General features: G+C 48.0%; 1 protein-coding gene across 2 annotated transcripts in view; it reads right to left on the reverse strand.

The window, feature by feature from the left end:
* The window catches only part of Tbc1d14 (TBC1 domain family member 14), a 101,641-nt gene extending 93,916 nt beyond the window's left edge, over window positions 1-7,725 (reverse strand). Inside the window, exons 1-2 of one of the 2 annotated variants that reach the window (XM_085836641.1) lie at window positions 7,671-7,725; window positions 1,681-1,735 (exon numbers count right to left, since the gene is read on the reverse strand). In XM_085836641.1, the coding sequence (XP_085692767.1) occupies window positions 1,681-1,723 (43 nt within the window). In that variant the 5' untranslated portion in view covers window positions 1,724-1,735; window positions 7,671-7,725. Of the gene's footprint in view, window positions 1-1,680; window positions 1,736-2,911; window positions 3,091-7,670 lie in introns of those variants that run through there. The other variant, XM_021162241.2, reaches the window with a different exon arrangement.
* Window positions 7,726-15,596: the final 7,871 nt, after the last annotated feature.

Raw genomic sequence — 15,596 nt, forward strand, 5'->3', positions numbered from 1 at the left:
CAAAGGGTACTTGGGATGATTTGGGTTTATTCTAGGAGTTGTCAGACCCCGAAATTTTACAAACACAAACAAGCCCCTTTAAAACCTGACTGCATTTCAGCCAGGAACCATCACAGTCCTACAGGAAGAGGAATTTCCCTGCCCTGGCAGGTACCTGGAAGCATGCAGGAGGAAATCCATTTGTCTTGGTTACAGTTCTCAGTTTGTGCTAGCCTCAAAGTTGCAACCTAGAAAACGATGAGTTTGAAGTCCTGATCCTCCCGAGTCTACCTCCCCAGTGCTGGGATTATAGGAATGCACCACCACTTTTGTTTCAATTGTGCATTCATTTCAAAACATTAGGTGATGGTTCAGCCTCTGTACAACTCTCTCAAATATTTTAAAATATTTTCACAAATCTGAACACAGTCCAGAGGAAGGGCTTACAAGACCAAGACTATATCAAAAGCTAATAAATGCACACCATCCCTAGGGATGAAAGAAAACAGAGAGAGGTTGGGGAATAGCTCAGTGGCCTGAGTTCAGTTCCAAGAGTAAACAAGGGTCGAGGGGGAGGAGACCAAGAGCCGAGCCATATCTGAGCGTCTTGGGTATGCACATGTGTTGTAACTTTTAAACTTCCACATGGCATGTGCTGTTTCACGAGGAAGCAATGTTGGGTTCACCCAGCCACCTGAGGCCATGAGGCTGAGGTTCTCAGTCCATCACACCAGAGCCTTCAGCTAAGCAAGCCCAGCCCTGTGCCTGTTCAATGCACAGGAAAAAGGTCTACCTGAGAGCCTGACAGCATTGACTTTCGTCGTGAGACCCATCCAAGCAGGGTGCCTGCTGGGCTGAACTCCAGACTAGCCATTCTAGGAGCCTACAAACTACTTGATAGACACTGGCTTCAACTTCCCTCCCTGGATCATGACTGTAATTACTCTTAGCACCAACTTACGATGGCAGGAGGGTAGAGGCTTAAATGGACTGGGCAGTCCTTTGTCGGCTTGCAGAGAGCTGAGAGACTTGCAGGGCATCCCTCAGGATTTGCTACATAATAGAAATTTCAAAGGTGCTTAAGTTCCTGGCAGTTTGAAGTGAAAACAATGCCAGGTTTCCATCACACCCATTGGTGCCCTCACAGCTGGATTTAAACACTGACTGGGAAGCAGGAACTGGCTTCAGTCTCATTTCAAACTTCAGCACAATGGATTCGTTCGTATTGGATACGCACAGGAGTCCTCACAACTCCTCACCTTCCAGCCATAATGCTCGAGTATCAGTTTAAAAAACCTGCCCTCAAAGGGCAAGAGATGGCTCAGCAGTTAGAAGCACTGTCCTTTCGTCCAGAGACCCGGAGTTCAATTCCCAGCAACCACATGGTGGCTCACAACCATCTACAAGGGGATATGATGCCCTCTTCTGGCCTGTGGATGCATATGCAGTAGAGCACTCATACATTAAAGAAATAAAAACTTTTTTTTAAATATTAGAAAAAACAAACAAACAAACACCAAACCTTGAGATGACAAGGGACCATTGTCCTGTCTCTGGAATCAACAACTCTCTGTGGTGGGAAGGTTTGCAGCTGGCACCCTCTGACCCTGCCTCACCCTCAGTAGCCTGGTGCCAGAGCCCTGGTGTCTCTCTGGGAACTCCTCCTTACCCTGCATCCCTTTGATGTAACCTATGTCTTACCTTTTGCCATCAGTCCCCAGAAGTGGTCTAGATAAAGCCTCATTGTAACTTGCGTCTGAAACAAAAACAGAGTGAACTACACTAAGGGTTGTGGTCACTTTCCACCACTTACCCCCTCAGAACCTAACACTTACGCCCTCAGGACCTAACACTTACCCCCTTAGAACCTAACACTTATCCCCCTCAGAACCTTACACTTCTAGCTCCCAGATACAGAGAAAACACCCCTCTCAAGTTGACAGCTCTCCCAGCAGAACCCTGGGGGAGCTATTCCACCTCTTCCCCTTCAGGCTCTGCTGGAGGGTTCCAGAAGGACTGCCCTGGTGCTGGTGCATGGTTTCTTTGATGGCTGCAAACCTCTCACTTGTGGACAGAAATACCAGCTCCTCAGAGACTCTGGCTGACTAACTCCTCAGATTCTGTCCCTGTCTCCATCCCCATCTCTGAAGCACACAGCCTCTCCCTTCCCCACATTATTTGAAGATTGAACAAGGTCAAAATAGTTGAAGCAATGGTCATACAAGAAGAAAAATTGTCCAACTTTGTCAGTTTCCCCCATTCTTGGAGCCCTCCTAGAACTGTCTGAGCCACCCCTAACAATACAACATGAACAAAGGAGCCTTGTAGGACGAAGGAGACCTTGCCAGGGATGACTTCCGTGTGCTCTGCTGAGCATCTCTTTAGAGAAGCAGGAATGCTTCAAGATGTCCAGTATCCATAGAAACCATCTCTGTGCACCTGCTATACACCCAGGACACACCACTCACAACAACTGCTTTCATGGAGGCTCCTGGGACAGACAGACGCAGTGCTCTGCAATTTATAGCCATGACTTCTTATAAGGAAAAGAGTTATCTAACCAGGAGGGTCCTCATTAGGACCTGAAGGCAGCCCTCTTAGTTATTGGGGAGCAAGTGGGTCAAGAGAGAAAGATGAAGAATCCTCAGTCAGGTGAAGGGTAGCAGGCACAAAATAGCTGTTTTAGGAATCCCTAACCTCCCTTCCAGAGACAGAGGGATCTCATCTCCTGAACACATACATATTTCTCAATCTCTGTGAATGCTACCAACACATGAGCTACGTAAGTCACACTCACACTTGGCTTTACCTTGAGTCATCCTGGCAGTGGCCAGCACCTCACCTCTGTGACAAGAGGTTGACCTCCACAACCTGCCAAGCTCACTCAGTGCCTCTCACCTTACAGAGGAGGATAGGAGGTGAAGCCACTCACCCGTGGTGTCGCAGATCTAGCTCACTGTCCCCAGGTCAGGTCCTGCCCAGCCCAAACCTGCTTCCCATGCCACTGGCTCCTGGCATAGCATGGTTACAGTAATAGTAGGTTCACATGCCACCCCGGGGCTTTGCTGTCTCTGTCCATCGTCTCCAGCCAGAAGGCCCTCAGAGCCCTTCCCAAACCCAGTCTTTTCCCTCCCCATCTTGTTGGAGTGTTACCTCCTACACCATGGAGACCACAGTTCCCATTTTTAGGACACAATGCTTGGAATTTGGATTTCTCGGTTGGTTCTTAAAATTGTATAAGAAAAACAAAAACAAAGACAAAAAAGACAGGAATTGCTAGTGCACTAGTGATTAGCAACCTGAGGCAGGTAGAGAGTGCCAACAGAACAGCGTTTGGCAGCCAGAGTAGCTACGGCAATCCACACCCCTCTCTACACTTGAACTCTTACACCAGGGCCTATCAACTAGAATTTTCCTTTTTGTTTTTTTCCAGGGTGTGTGTTTAGTCCTGACTGTCCTAGAATTCACTGTGTAACCAAGCTAGCCTTGACTCAGGGATCTGTCTGCCTCCCAAGTGTTGGGATTTAAAAGTATGCACCACCATTACCAGCTTTTTCCTCATTTTTAAAAATCAGTATGGTTACCAGCTTCCTGGCCTAAAACAGATCAGAAACATCGATATTCAGAGATCCAACCCCATCAAAGAACACAAAGGGCAATTTATTTATGTCTTAGAATCCCTTCAGTTTGAAGACATAGGTTTTTGTTTTTTATTTTTTCGAGACAGGGTTTTTCTGTGTAGCCCTGGCTGTCCTGGAGCTCACTCTGTAGACCAGGCTAGCCTTGAAATCAGAAATCTGCTTACCTCTGCCTCCTAAGTGCTGGGACTAAAGGCATGCACCACTACTACTAAAGTCATGTGCCATCACTATTAAAGGCATGGGCCACCACTTGATGGCATGTTTAAAGGAGAAATACCCAATATCACCTGCAAACCCAGTTTCTTTGGTAACAAGACATCACCATGGTGTCATTTACAAAAAAGATAAACTGTGTACATGCCCCATAATACAGGGAGATTTACTAAATGAAATGAAATACACAGCCATCAAGGAAATCTTTAGGGTTGTAGCTGATGAGGGGGCATAGTCTCAAATGGTCTATCACATGACAGTAGGGTCAGCATGGCTGATAACAGTTCGTTTTTTAAAAAGCGTTTGTTTTTAAATGACAGGGTCTCATGGAGCTCAGCCTGGCCTCAAAGTTGCTACCTAGACAAAGATGGCTGTGAACTCCTGACCTGCCTGTGCTGGGATTACAGGACTATATCACCACTCCTGTTTAATTGTGTATTTCATTTCTTTCTTTCTTTTTTCTTAAGATTTATTTTATGTATGAATGCTCTATCTGCATGTATACCTGCATGTCAGAAGAAGGTATCAGATCCCAGTATAGATGGTTATGAGCCACCATGTGGTGCCAGGAGCCTCCCTGGCCTGAAATGAGCTTGAAGTGAGACACAGCATCCGACTTTGCTTTAAAGATTGATGGTCTCTGGCCTTCTAGCTCTCTAACTATACTGAATGCTTGCTGATGACTTCTAAAAGATTCTGAAAACTTCCTTGCTAGGCTGGAGAGACAGCTCAGCAGTTAAGAGCACTGACTGCTCTTCCAAAGATCCTGAGTTCAAATCCCAGCAAGATGGTGGCTCACAACCATCTGTAATGAAATCTGATGCTCTCTTCTGGGGTGTCTGAAGACAGCTACAGTATACTTAGATATCATAAATAAATACATCTTTAAAAAGAACACTTCCTTGCATATCCTATTATTAAACAAATGCTGGTTTCTTTTCTCTTTAACTCTGTGCTTTACTGAACATTATAACTCTCTGTGCTTTGTTTAACTCTTTATGCTCAAATAAGCTCTAGGGAAATGTAACTCTTACTGTTCTGTGCTAAGAACTTAACTCGCTCTTACTGTTTTGTGCTTCATTGAGCACTAAAGTCTTAACTCTTTATTAACTCCTTGTTACTTGTGCTTTAATAAGTGCTAATATCTGGTGGCTAACACATGCCGTTTAGCAGCAGGGAATTAAGGAAAAGGATTTATCCTCAGTGCTCTTTTCTCTGATGAGTCAGCCAGAAGCCTCTCTGGCTAAGCTGGTTAACTCTTTGTGAACCAGAGAGGAAGGAGAGGAAGAGCATTAAGATGCTTTATACAGTCAAATATGCACAGACACATATACATTCAAATATTCATATATCCACTTTGGCTGGGCCCGACCGTCTGTCACAATTAACTCCACAAGTAGTCATGCATGCTTACATATATTCACATATACCTACACACAAACAGACAAACAGACATGTACATTTGGATGGCTGAATGACTGAATGGGGCAAAGCTCCCCAAGCCAAACCATTCAACCAACAACTTTATTTCTTTTCTCTAATCTTTTATACCTTTTTAGACTAAAATTTCTTTAGAAAATTATCTCAGAGATAAACTGCTATGTAAAATGGGAGTTACAGAAGGATGTTGATACTAAGTTCAAAGCAGTGTTTCATTATAATATACTCATTAAAAGTTCAAAGCAGCCGGGCGTGGTGGCGCACGCCTTTGATCCCAGCACTCAGGAGGCAGAGGCAGGCGGATTTCTGAGTTCGAGGCCAGCCTGGTCTACAAAGTGAGTTCCAGGACAGCCAGGGCTATACAGAGAAACCCTGTCTCGAAAAACCAAAAAAAAAAAAAAAAAAGTTCAAAGCAACAGTTTCTTATGGCCTTGGCTTATCAAGTGCACACCTGTGGCTTTATCCTTAGACCTAAATGTTTTTCCTTGAACACAAAATTGTCCCAAGTCTATTTCTTTTCTTAGTGTGATTATGAAACCTCATTGTATTTCTTACTATGCAGCCTTTACTTACTGTTCTGAGGAGTGGGCACATTCTATTCTTGATTCTAACTTTATTACATCTTTCTAGCAACCAAGACCATGTCTAAAAAACTTTCTTCCTAAGATTATTTGAATCCAGTCAGGAATTCTATAGAATCATTATCTACTTGTCTATCTAGCAACACTATAAGAATGTACATCTTCATAAGTCTGTATAAATTTGCTCAAATGGGTGGGTCAATAACTAGTGAGTGTTCTATATTTAATAATAACAGATAATCATGTTAATAGCAGGAATCTTTCCTAAACTGAAATTCTTCTCACCCTTGCCTAGAGAAGCAAATCTGTCATCCATTTTAATCCATGGCAGAACCATCTCAGGAATAGCACCTGCTAGTTTTTAGCCTCTTCTAGATGGCTCTTGGCAATGTGGTTGCTGGGAAATAAACTCAGAATCTCTGGAAGAGGGGACAGTGCTCTTAGCCACTGAGTCATATCTCCAGGTCCCTAAACAGCTAATTTAGAGGACTTAGTCGTCAATACAAAGGAATGATAAGTGTTTGAGGTGATGGTTCAACCCCTGAAGAACTCTGTCAAATGTGTGTCAATATGCTTTGACACCTCCCAATGTCCATGTGTAACAATATAATAGGGACAAAGAGGACTGGCCAGACCTTTGCACAAATCTTAATACAGACCAAAATTGACTATACTCAAAGGCTATGAAATGCACACTGTCCCTAGGGATGAAAGAAGACAGAGAGAGGTTGGGGAATAGCTCAGTGGCCTGAGTTCAGTTCCAAGAGTAAACAGGGGTCGAGGGGGAGGAGACCAAGAGCCGAGCCATATCTGAGCGTCTTGGGTATGCACATGTGTTGTAACTTTTAAACTTCCACATGGCATGTGCTGTTTCACGAGGAAGCAATGTTGGGTTCACCCAGCCACCTGAGGCCATGAGGCTGAGGTTCTCAGTCCATCACACCAGAGCCTTCAGTAAGCAAGCCCAGCCCTGTGCCTGTTCAATGCACAGGAAAAAGGTCTACCTGAGAACCTGACAACATTGACTTCCATCATGAGAACCATCCAAGCAGGGTGCCTGCTGGGTTGGGGGACTCCAGACTCTAGCCAGTCCAGGAGCCCAGTGGTACCTACGGGCCACCTGAGAGCCCTGATCCAGGCAGGGCTGACTCACAACCCCAGGTCATTTATATCTTGTATGTCACAAGTCACTGACAGAAAGACTAAGTCACAGCAGAAGGAACGGGTCCTCTTAAAGCGTTGCCTTATGGCCTGGGTAGGTCAGGATGGGGAGCAAGGGGTGCAGATAGCTTGTGGCTAAGCCTCACGATCACCAGGAAGTGACCATGCTGAAAGCCTGCGGGCTTGAGAGACTCTAGCTAAGAATGGGGCTCTGTGTCACAGCATACCAAAGTGGAATTTTCCGAACAGCTTTGCTTTTAAAAGCATCACCCAGTTGCCTGCCACTGCCACCAGGGAGAGTAAAGCCCGATTTAGATGTGTGCAGGAAGCTGGTCTCATGTGGAGCACCATGTGGGGCACCATGGAGGTGAGGAGGTGGAAGGAGACAAAGGCCCAGCTCCCACCACCACCACCTGCTAGCCCACAGCCAGTTCCACCCCCAGGGCTTTGTTCACCAGGCTACATCCACATCCACACCCACACCCACACACCCACGCTCCAGGCTCTACTTCAGGAGGGACTCCTGGGTATACCCTTGCGTCTGCTCTGCCTGCCACCTGCTTCCCAATCTCCCTCCTCCCTTAAATGATTTGCTCAGGTTGTTACCAGGTGCTGCGACCCTCATGAAATCAGCCCCGACTCTCTAATCACCTACCTGCCCCCCAGAAGGATACCCTCACAAAGACCCTCTGCGGGCTCGCTCTGTGCAGCCTCCTTTCTCCTCATACTCGCTGAAGCACACGTGGGGAAATGAAGGCTCTCTGGGGAGCTTTCCTACCCAACCAGGACCCTGGAATCAAGAGGCTTGCAGAGAGCTAGAAAGCTGTGGTAGTGTCTGGGCAGTGTGTGGCTGAACACGAACAGGTACCTGTCACATCCTAGGCTGGAACCCCAGCTCTGGTATGTCCTGTGTAACATTGGGGAAATTATTCAGACTCTCTGAACCTTGGCTTTCTCTTTCAGAAAGGGTGCTCCTCCTGTCTCAGTTTGGGGGTCTCAGTTCACTCAGAGGCGGTGGTCAGTGACTGCTGCCATCCTTCATGACCTCTCCCTGCCCCATCTACCCATTCCAACCTCTCTCCCCTCTTTCTCCAACCTCATTCTCAAGCCTCCCCTACAACACACTGCACATTATTTTACCTCCCAGTATCCCAGATTCGCAGCCATAGCTGGGTCCATCCAATGGGAATAGGGGCTAAAGTGCAAATATTCTTGGGGTTCTTGCCTTTTATCTCCACAGATGCTGCCCCTCATCTTTGGGTCAAAAACAGATCTCGGCTTCTTCAATCCACAGGTCTTAGCCCTTAACCAGCTGAAGCCAACCGACCTTTCGGTCTGACTCCTGCACGTTTTCCTCCCTCCCATCTGCCGCTGTGCCTGGCACTGTGCTTAACACCAGAGACAGGAAAACAAGCAAGGCCTGGGCCCCTCTCCTCTCCAGTCTCTCAGAACCTTAGGTAGCACTGGCCACCCTACCCGTAAGGTTACATGCTTACCTGCAGGACAAGAAAAGGGGAGTAAACTCTGTGTTTTTAAACAGGAGCTTCCAATGTAACCCAGGCTGGACTTGAACTTGCCATCTTCCTGCTACAGCCTCCTGAATGCTGTTTATAAGCACGCGTCGCTGTGCCCTACTTTGGCCTTGTTTGAATGGAAAATGGAGATCCAGAGGACATGTCCTGGAAGGGTGAAGAACAGGGTAGTAGCTGGTGTCTAGAAGACCTTCTTTGTGCTTGTGCCCCCCAACAGTATCTGGTGTCTAGAAGGCCTTCTTTGTGCTTGTGCCCCAACAGTATCGGGGGACGGGGATGAAGCAGACCAAGGGGACAAAAAAGACTAAGGGTACAACCCATCTCCAAGAAGTTGCTGCTTTGATTCCAGCCAACCTATGGCCTCCAGAATGTTCCCAGGGCTTCCAGTGGCCTTCCCTATAAAGCCAGATAAGCAAAGTTCATTGTAGCCATAAAGCACCCACACACACCAGCATCAGTCAGTCCTGCTCCCCACAGTCTGGCCCATCTCCCCACCAGTGCTGCTCTGTGACAGTCCCCTGGATTGGAGGGAGGGGCTTACCCCTGGCAGAATCAGTTATTCCTATGGAGTCTGTGGCCCAATGTACCCTGTGCCCCCCACCAAGCTGGCTCAATCAGAAATACCCATTAAATGACCACATCTGCCTCCTCTTTTAAACTCCAAAATAGGGGTGGGGGCAGGCAGTAGCAGTGCAGGCTTTTTTTTTTTTTTTTTTGGTTTTTCGAGACAGGGTTTCTCTGTATAGCCCTGGCTGTCCTGGAACTCACTTTGTAGACCAGGCTGGCCTCGAACTCAGAAATCCGCCTGCCTCTGCCTCCTGAGTGCTGGGATTAAAGGCATGCACCACCATGCCTGGCTGCAGTGCAGGCTTTTAATCACAGCATTTGGAAGGCAGAGGCAGGTGAATCTCTCTGAGTTCCCGGCCAGCCTGGTCTACAGAGTGAGCTCCAGGACACTCAGGGCTACACAGAGAAACCCTGTCTCAACAAAACAAAACAAAACCTCCAAAATAGGGGGAGGATATGTACCAAAAAGCCACATCTAGGGCACCAAGTGCAGCCCTGTGGCATTCTCTCAGGATGGCCCTTTCCTATCCTCCTCAGCCTGTACTAACTGTCCTAGGCCCCACTCAGTTTTCTCTGTATTGTGTCTTCTTGTCTCCACCAGGAAAAGGAAAATAAAATAATGGAGGATTGTTTCCTTCAGCTATGAAGTCTCATTTCCAGACACCCCAAGCCCAGGGGTCCCAGCCCTCTTGAGAGCCAAACATCACCCAATAGACAGAAGCTAACCTTACCCTAAGGGGGACCAGAAAAGGTTGACCTGATGCCAAGCACAACTTGGCCTGGGTGCTGGAGGGCAAGAGAAAGGCCACTCACCTGACCTCCTCGGAGTCGGAAAACAAGAGAAGAGGTTGACAGGCCCCCAGGACTGGCACAGTCTGGAACCTCCTGGCTGGTACCTGAGTTACTGCTCAATGCTAGCCTCTGCTGCTCACTGCAGACAGGTTCTGCTGTCACATCCACCCCAGGAGGAGAGAAACACTTAAGACTCCCTCCCAAGACCCTCCCCCAGCCCTTGGCCCAGCTTCCTGAAAGACTCCTCATAAGCATGTGCTGATTGGCTACAGCCAAGCTTCCCACAGCAGTGGTTATTGAAGGGGCCTGGCTTTCCTCTGAAGGGCTTGGCTTTCTTCTGCAGGGCCTGGAGACACCTGAAAGCCATCAGCGTGGCTTTCCCCTTCTCCCCCCCCCCCCCAGCGGCAGGTGTTAGCGCAGCTCTATTAAAAAGGCTGTTGACCCCCCCAAAAAAACAACAACAAAAAAAAAACAAACAAACAAACAAAAAAAGCCGAGTGTGGTAGCGCACGCCTTTCTCGGGAGGCAGAGGCAGGCAGATTTCTGAGTTCGAGGCCAGCCTGGTCTACAGAGTGAGTTCCAAGACAGCCAGGGCTATACAGAGAAACCCTGTCTCAAAAAACCAAAAAAAAAAAAAAAAAAAAAAAAGGCTGTTGTAACACAGAGGTCACCACCTTGTACTTATAGCCAGAGGGGCAGCTCCACGCTGAGTGCAGGGCCAACTTGTGGGACCTTCACAGATAGTTGGATCCTTCCTGTTAGGGAAGATGAATGAGACAAGGGTCATCTTGTTCACAAGCTGGTTCTCTGACTGGCTGACATAATGGCTCAGTGGGTAAAGGTGTTTGCTGCCAACCAGACGACCCGTGCCTTTAACCCACCCCATCTTCTGATCCTCACAAGGTTGGAAGACTCAGCATACTAATTTGGAGGGAAGAACACAGATGGGAAAATTATCAATAAAAATAAAATTGCTTTGTCAATACTCAAGAAATCAAGTCAGGAGGTTGTAAAGGAGGTGACCTTACCCATAATGCCTTGGAAGAACTATATCGCTCAGTTAGGCAGGCAAGCCTCAGTCCACAGAAAGCACAGGGTAGAGTGATTGACAGTCACCTTGCAGGTAGGTGTGTCTGCCCCACAAAGGCCCATCTAGCCTGGAACAGAACTTCCCCAGTTATGGATCCAGTGTTCATGTTTCAATTGTATCTGCCCCTCACTTCTACTCTCCTAGATCCATCGTGGCCTCAATGTCTTTGAATCCCCCTTAGATTCCCCTGCTGTGCATGATGGTCCCATGGCAGTGACTGGCCAGCTCAGGCACACAGTGAGATTCTCTGTCAAGTCTATTACTTAAAGTGACACAGTCACAGCTACTGGGAACAGCAATGGAAGGACCTATGTATAGCGCTGAGGTGAAGGAGTAAGGTCGGATTTACATATTTGCATAAGTTGGTCCCATTCTCCAGTGCAGATACCAGCTTCCACCTGCTCAGAGCTGAAAAGGCAGCATCACTGGGCTCCCCTGGGACAGGGTGACCTATATGATGTACAGCATTGTTTAGTGTCTGCACAGAAAGGAGGGTACCTGCCCTGAGGAATGCTCTGGAATAGCATGGCAAGGAAGGGCTTCAAGGGGAGTTTTTCTTTCTTTTTTTTTTTTTTCTTTCTCTTTTTGTTTTTTTCGAGACAGGGTTTCTCTGTATAGCCCTGGCTGTCCTGGAACTCACTCTGTAGACCAGGCTGGCCTCGAACTCAGGAATCCACCTGCCTCTGCCTCCCAAGTGCTGCCACCATACCCGGCTAAGGGAAGCTTTTTATCTCTTGTCTCTGTGCCACTGCTCTGGTTGCAGGAGCTAGAGAGCTGGCTGGAACTCGTTTTCAGCCCCTATCTGTGAAGAAATGGATGCATGTCCCCAGGGTATGCAGATAAACGCCAGGACTGAGATGCTAAACAGCAGGAGGAAGCACACACACACACACACACACACACACCCTGCAAAGGCCCTAAATGGGTCTCAGCAGCTGGAGGCAGGGAATAGAAGAGAGCCCTGGGTTCAGTTTAGTGAGGCTCAGGAAACTCAGAGGGCCATGGACACCGAATTACCCTCCCAGAAGCACAGCACTCTAACTTGGAAGTGAGTAGGTGTGGCAAATAGGCTCTGTTCTGACCTTGGGAGAGGCTGCCCTAGAGGCAGGCCTGTTGCAACAGCTTGAAGACTTGTGGAGGCTCAGTGGAAGAAGGTGCTTTTGTAGTATCTCTTCCCCGCAGAGCTGGTGGCAGTCTGTGAGGGCAGAAGCTACGAGCAAGACCTGGATGTAGCTCCTCCTGTTCCAGCTGAATGTTTCAGAACCCAGCTCTGCTGCTGGTCCAAACCTAGAGGCTCAGTTATAACACCTCAAGATGTGTCTCAGGGCACATTATGCTGGAGAATATCAAATACACTTAGAGAGTGGAAAGCTCATGCCATGCCATGGTACAGAGCTCTGCTCACTTTTCGTAGTTACACATTTTCACTTTGCCTGAATCCTGGAGCACATCTCAAGAGTTACCAGTCCACAGTAAACATCTCCACTTCTTCCACACAATCCCGAAGTAGGACAGCTTTCCTGGCACTATTCCTACACTGCCAGCATACATAACTAAGGACATAGGATAGTTCTGTCTTCTAATACCACAGTCATCTGTTTCTCCTCCCTCCTGCTCCTCCTCCTCTTCCCCCCTCCTCCTCTTCACGCTCCTGTTCCTCCCTCCTGCTCCTTCTCCTTATCGTCCTTTTCCTCTTTTCTGCTCCTCTTCATCATCATCATCCTCAACTTTCTCTTCCTTCTTCCCCTCCTCTTCTTTTTTCCATCTTTTGTGGTAGTGGAGAGTAAGTTGGAACCCTGTTTTTTATTTTTATTTTTAAAGATTTTATTTTATTTATTTATTTTTTTAAAGATTTTATTTATTATATGTAAGTACATTGTAGCTGTCTTCAGACACTCCAGAAGAGGGCGCCAGATCTCGTTGCGGATGGTTGTGAGCCACCATGTGGTTGCTGGGATTTGAACTCTGGACCTTCGGAAGAGCAGTCGGGTGCTCTTACCCACTGAGCCATCTCACCAGCCCTTTTTTGGTTTTTCGAGACAGGGTTTCTCTGTGTAGCCCTGGCTGTCCTGGCACTCACTTTGTAGACCAGGCTGGCCTCGAACTCAGAAATCCGCCTGCCTCTGCCTCCTGAGTGCTGGGATTAAAGGCATGCGCCACCACGCCTGGCAAGATTTTATTTTTAAAAATGTTTTTTATTATTTTTAATTATGCATATGCATGTGGTTTTGTGCATGTGAGTGCAGTTGCTCTCAGAAAGGTAGAGGTGTCAGATCCCCTGGAGCCGGAACTACAGATGGTTGTGAGTCTCACCATCTGATGTGGGAGTTGGGAAGTGAATTTGGGTCCTCCAAAGAGCAGCAAGTGCTCTTAACCACTGAGCCATCTATCTCTCTGGCCCCAAGACCTTTTATTTTAAGAGTTTCCTTGGCTAAGTTGCTTAAGCAGGTTTAAGCACATTCTCCTGCTATTCAGCTCTCTGTTGTCTGTCTCTCCTTCTCCTCTCTGTAAAGAGTCTGCATTAGCATGACCAGAAGCAATTTAAGGAAAAGTTTGGTTTCAGGGTCTCGGAGTCCATAATGGCGGGTGTGGGCATAGGGTGGGGGGCATGGCAACAGACAGCTGGGGCAGAAAGTTGAGAGACTGCTTTTAACCACTGAGGAAGTGAACAGAGCAAACTGGAAGTATGGAGAGCCTATAAACCCTTAGAGTCAATCCCTCAGGAGCTGGGAAACCAGCTGGTGGGGGTGCAAAATGCCGAATGTCAGGCCCTGGCTTGCCCAGTGAACTAAGTGGCTAAGCCCTGTGGGCTCTGAATAAGGGGGATACATTCCCTTCATCTCACCCCCACCCCCACCCGCAAAACCCCTCACATCCCCATGAATGAGAGGGATACAAAAGCACCCATGCTGCTCCTTCACAGGTCCTGGGGAAGTGGTTGGTGCACAGCAGTTGTTCTCAACCTGTGGGTCATGACCCCTTTGGGGTTGCAAATCAGATATTTACATTATGAATCATAACCACAGCAAAATTACACTTATTTTTTTAAGGACTTTTAAAATGTACTATATGTAAGTACACTGTAGCTTTTTTCAGACACACCAGAAGAGGGCATCTGCTCTACAGATGGCTGTGAGCCACCATGTGGTTGCTGGGAATTGAACTCAGGACCTCCAGAAGAGTAGTCAGTGCTCTTAACTGCTGAGCCATCTCTCCAGCCCCCTCCCCCCCCCCCCCGCCCAAATTACACTTATGGACTAGCAATGAAATAATTTTATGGTTGGGAGTCCCCACAACAGGAGGAACTGTGTTAAAGGGTGCAACTTTAGGGTGGTTTAGGTCCCTGATTAGAAGACTCCCAGGGCATTTTCTGCCTCCTCCGCCTGAGCTCAGATCCCTACTCAACCTTGGAGGCCTGTGAAGGCCGCTCCAATCCTCTTCCTGTCTCCCCCTCCCTCCACTGAAGTCAGGCAAATCCAGGACTCAAAGTCTGGATTCTGAGAAATCCCAAGCCTCGGGGAACCACAGTGATGAGGCAGCAGAGTGCTGCCAGTAGGCCTTTACCGGCTCTTGGGATGTCCCTGAGATCAGCTCCAGAGGGTGCCCACTGCACCATTCCCATCTAATTGGTCCTGCCCTTCCCAGCAGTTGGCACCCTACTCACTGCCCTGCTGTAGGAACCCTTGGGGAGAGTGCATGTGACCAGACCTTTCACATCAGGCAGCCTTGGGCCTAAGTGCACAAGGGGCTGATGGTTATCATTGGTCTGCAGCTTGCTGTGGGATGATCTAGTGATGGTTTGGTATCAGTGACCACAAGGAAACCCGACCTGAATACTTCCATAGATAAGAGTCACCAGACCCAGCTCTTCACTCTACAAAAGCTTCCCCTCTACTGGTTTTTCAGCCTAAGATTGTGGCAGGATTCAGGTTCTTTCAATACCACGTCCTCAGCAGAGGAAGGATGGACTTTTGTCCTTGAAGCCAGCTGGCACTCCCCTTCCTGAATATTCTCAGCAAACAGACGTCCTGGGCTACTGCCCATGTGTCCCCAGCCTGAGGTCTCTTGGAGGACAAACCTGTGTCCAAGGCATACAGCAAAGTTCTCGAAGCCCTTGAGGGAGACCTACACCCCAGGACCCTGGCACCAATGGTGGAATTCTTTCCAGCTTGGAATTCTCTGTTGTGAGGCATAGCCCTGTGCTTGAGACTTCGCAGCCTCAGAGCTTGCTGGGGGCACTGGTGGGTGTGAGGTGGATCTGCTTTGTGCACTGGTTATAGTAGGGCACTGGTGGGAATGGGGGTGCAGGGCAGGAACATGACTCCTCCTAGGGTAAGATGTATAGGAAGGGCTAGGAATGCTTCAGAGCCTGTTAGGCTCAGCCAAGGTGAGGTGAAACTTTTGCTGCAAGGCAGGGAGGGAGGAACAGCTAGTAGGGCAGAGGGTCTTTCCACCATGCCACACCAGGTGGCAACAAAGGTGACGAATGGACAGCGCACCCCTATGATATGGGCTCCTGGTTTTTGGCTTCTCCTGAGGACCAATATCCTTGGCAGCTTTGGTGCTTCTCAACTAACCTTCAAGATACCGTAGATGGGGA

This window comes from Mus caroli, unplaced genomic scaffold (assembly GCF_978045245.1).
Source record: "Mus caroli unplaced genomic scaffold, Mus_caroli_1 scaffold_4, whole genome shotgun sequence".
In the NCBI taxonomy this organism is placed as follows: domain Eukaryota; kingdom Metazoa; phylum Chordata; class Mammalia; order Rodentia; family Muridae; genus Mus; species Mus caroli.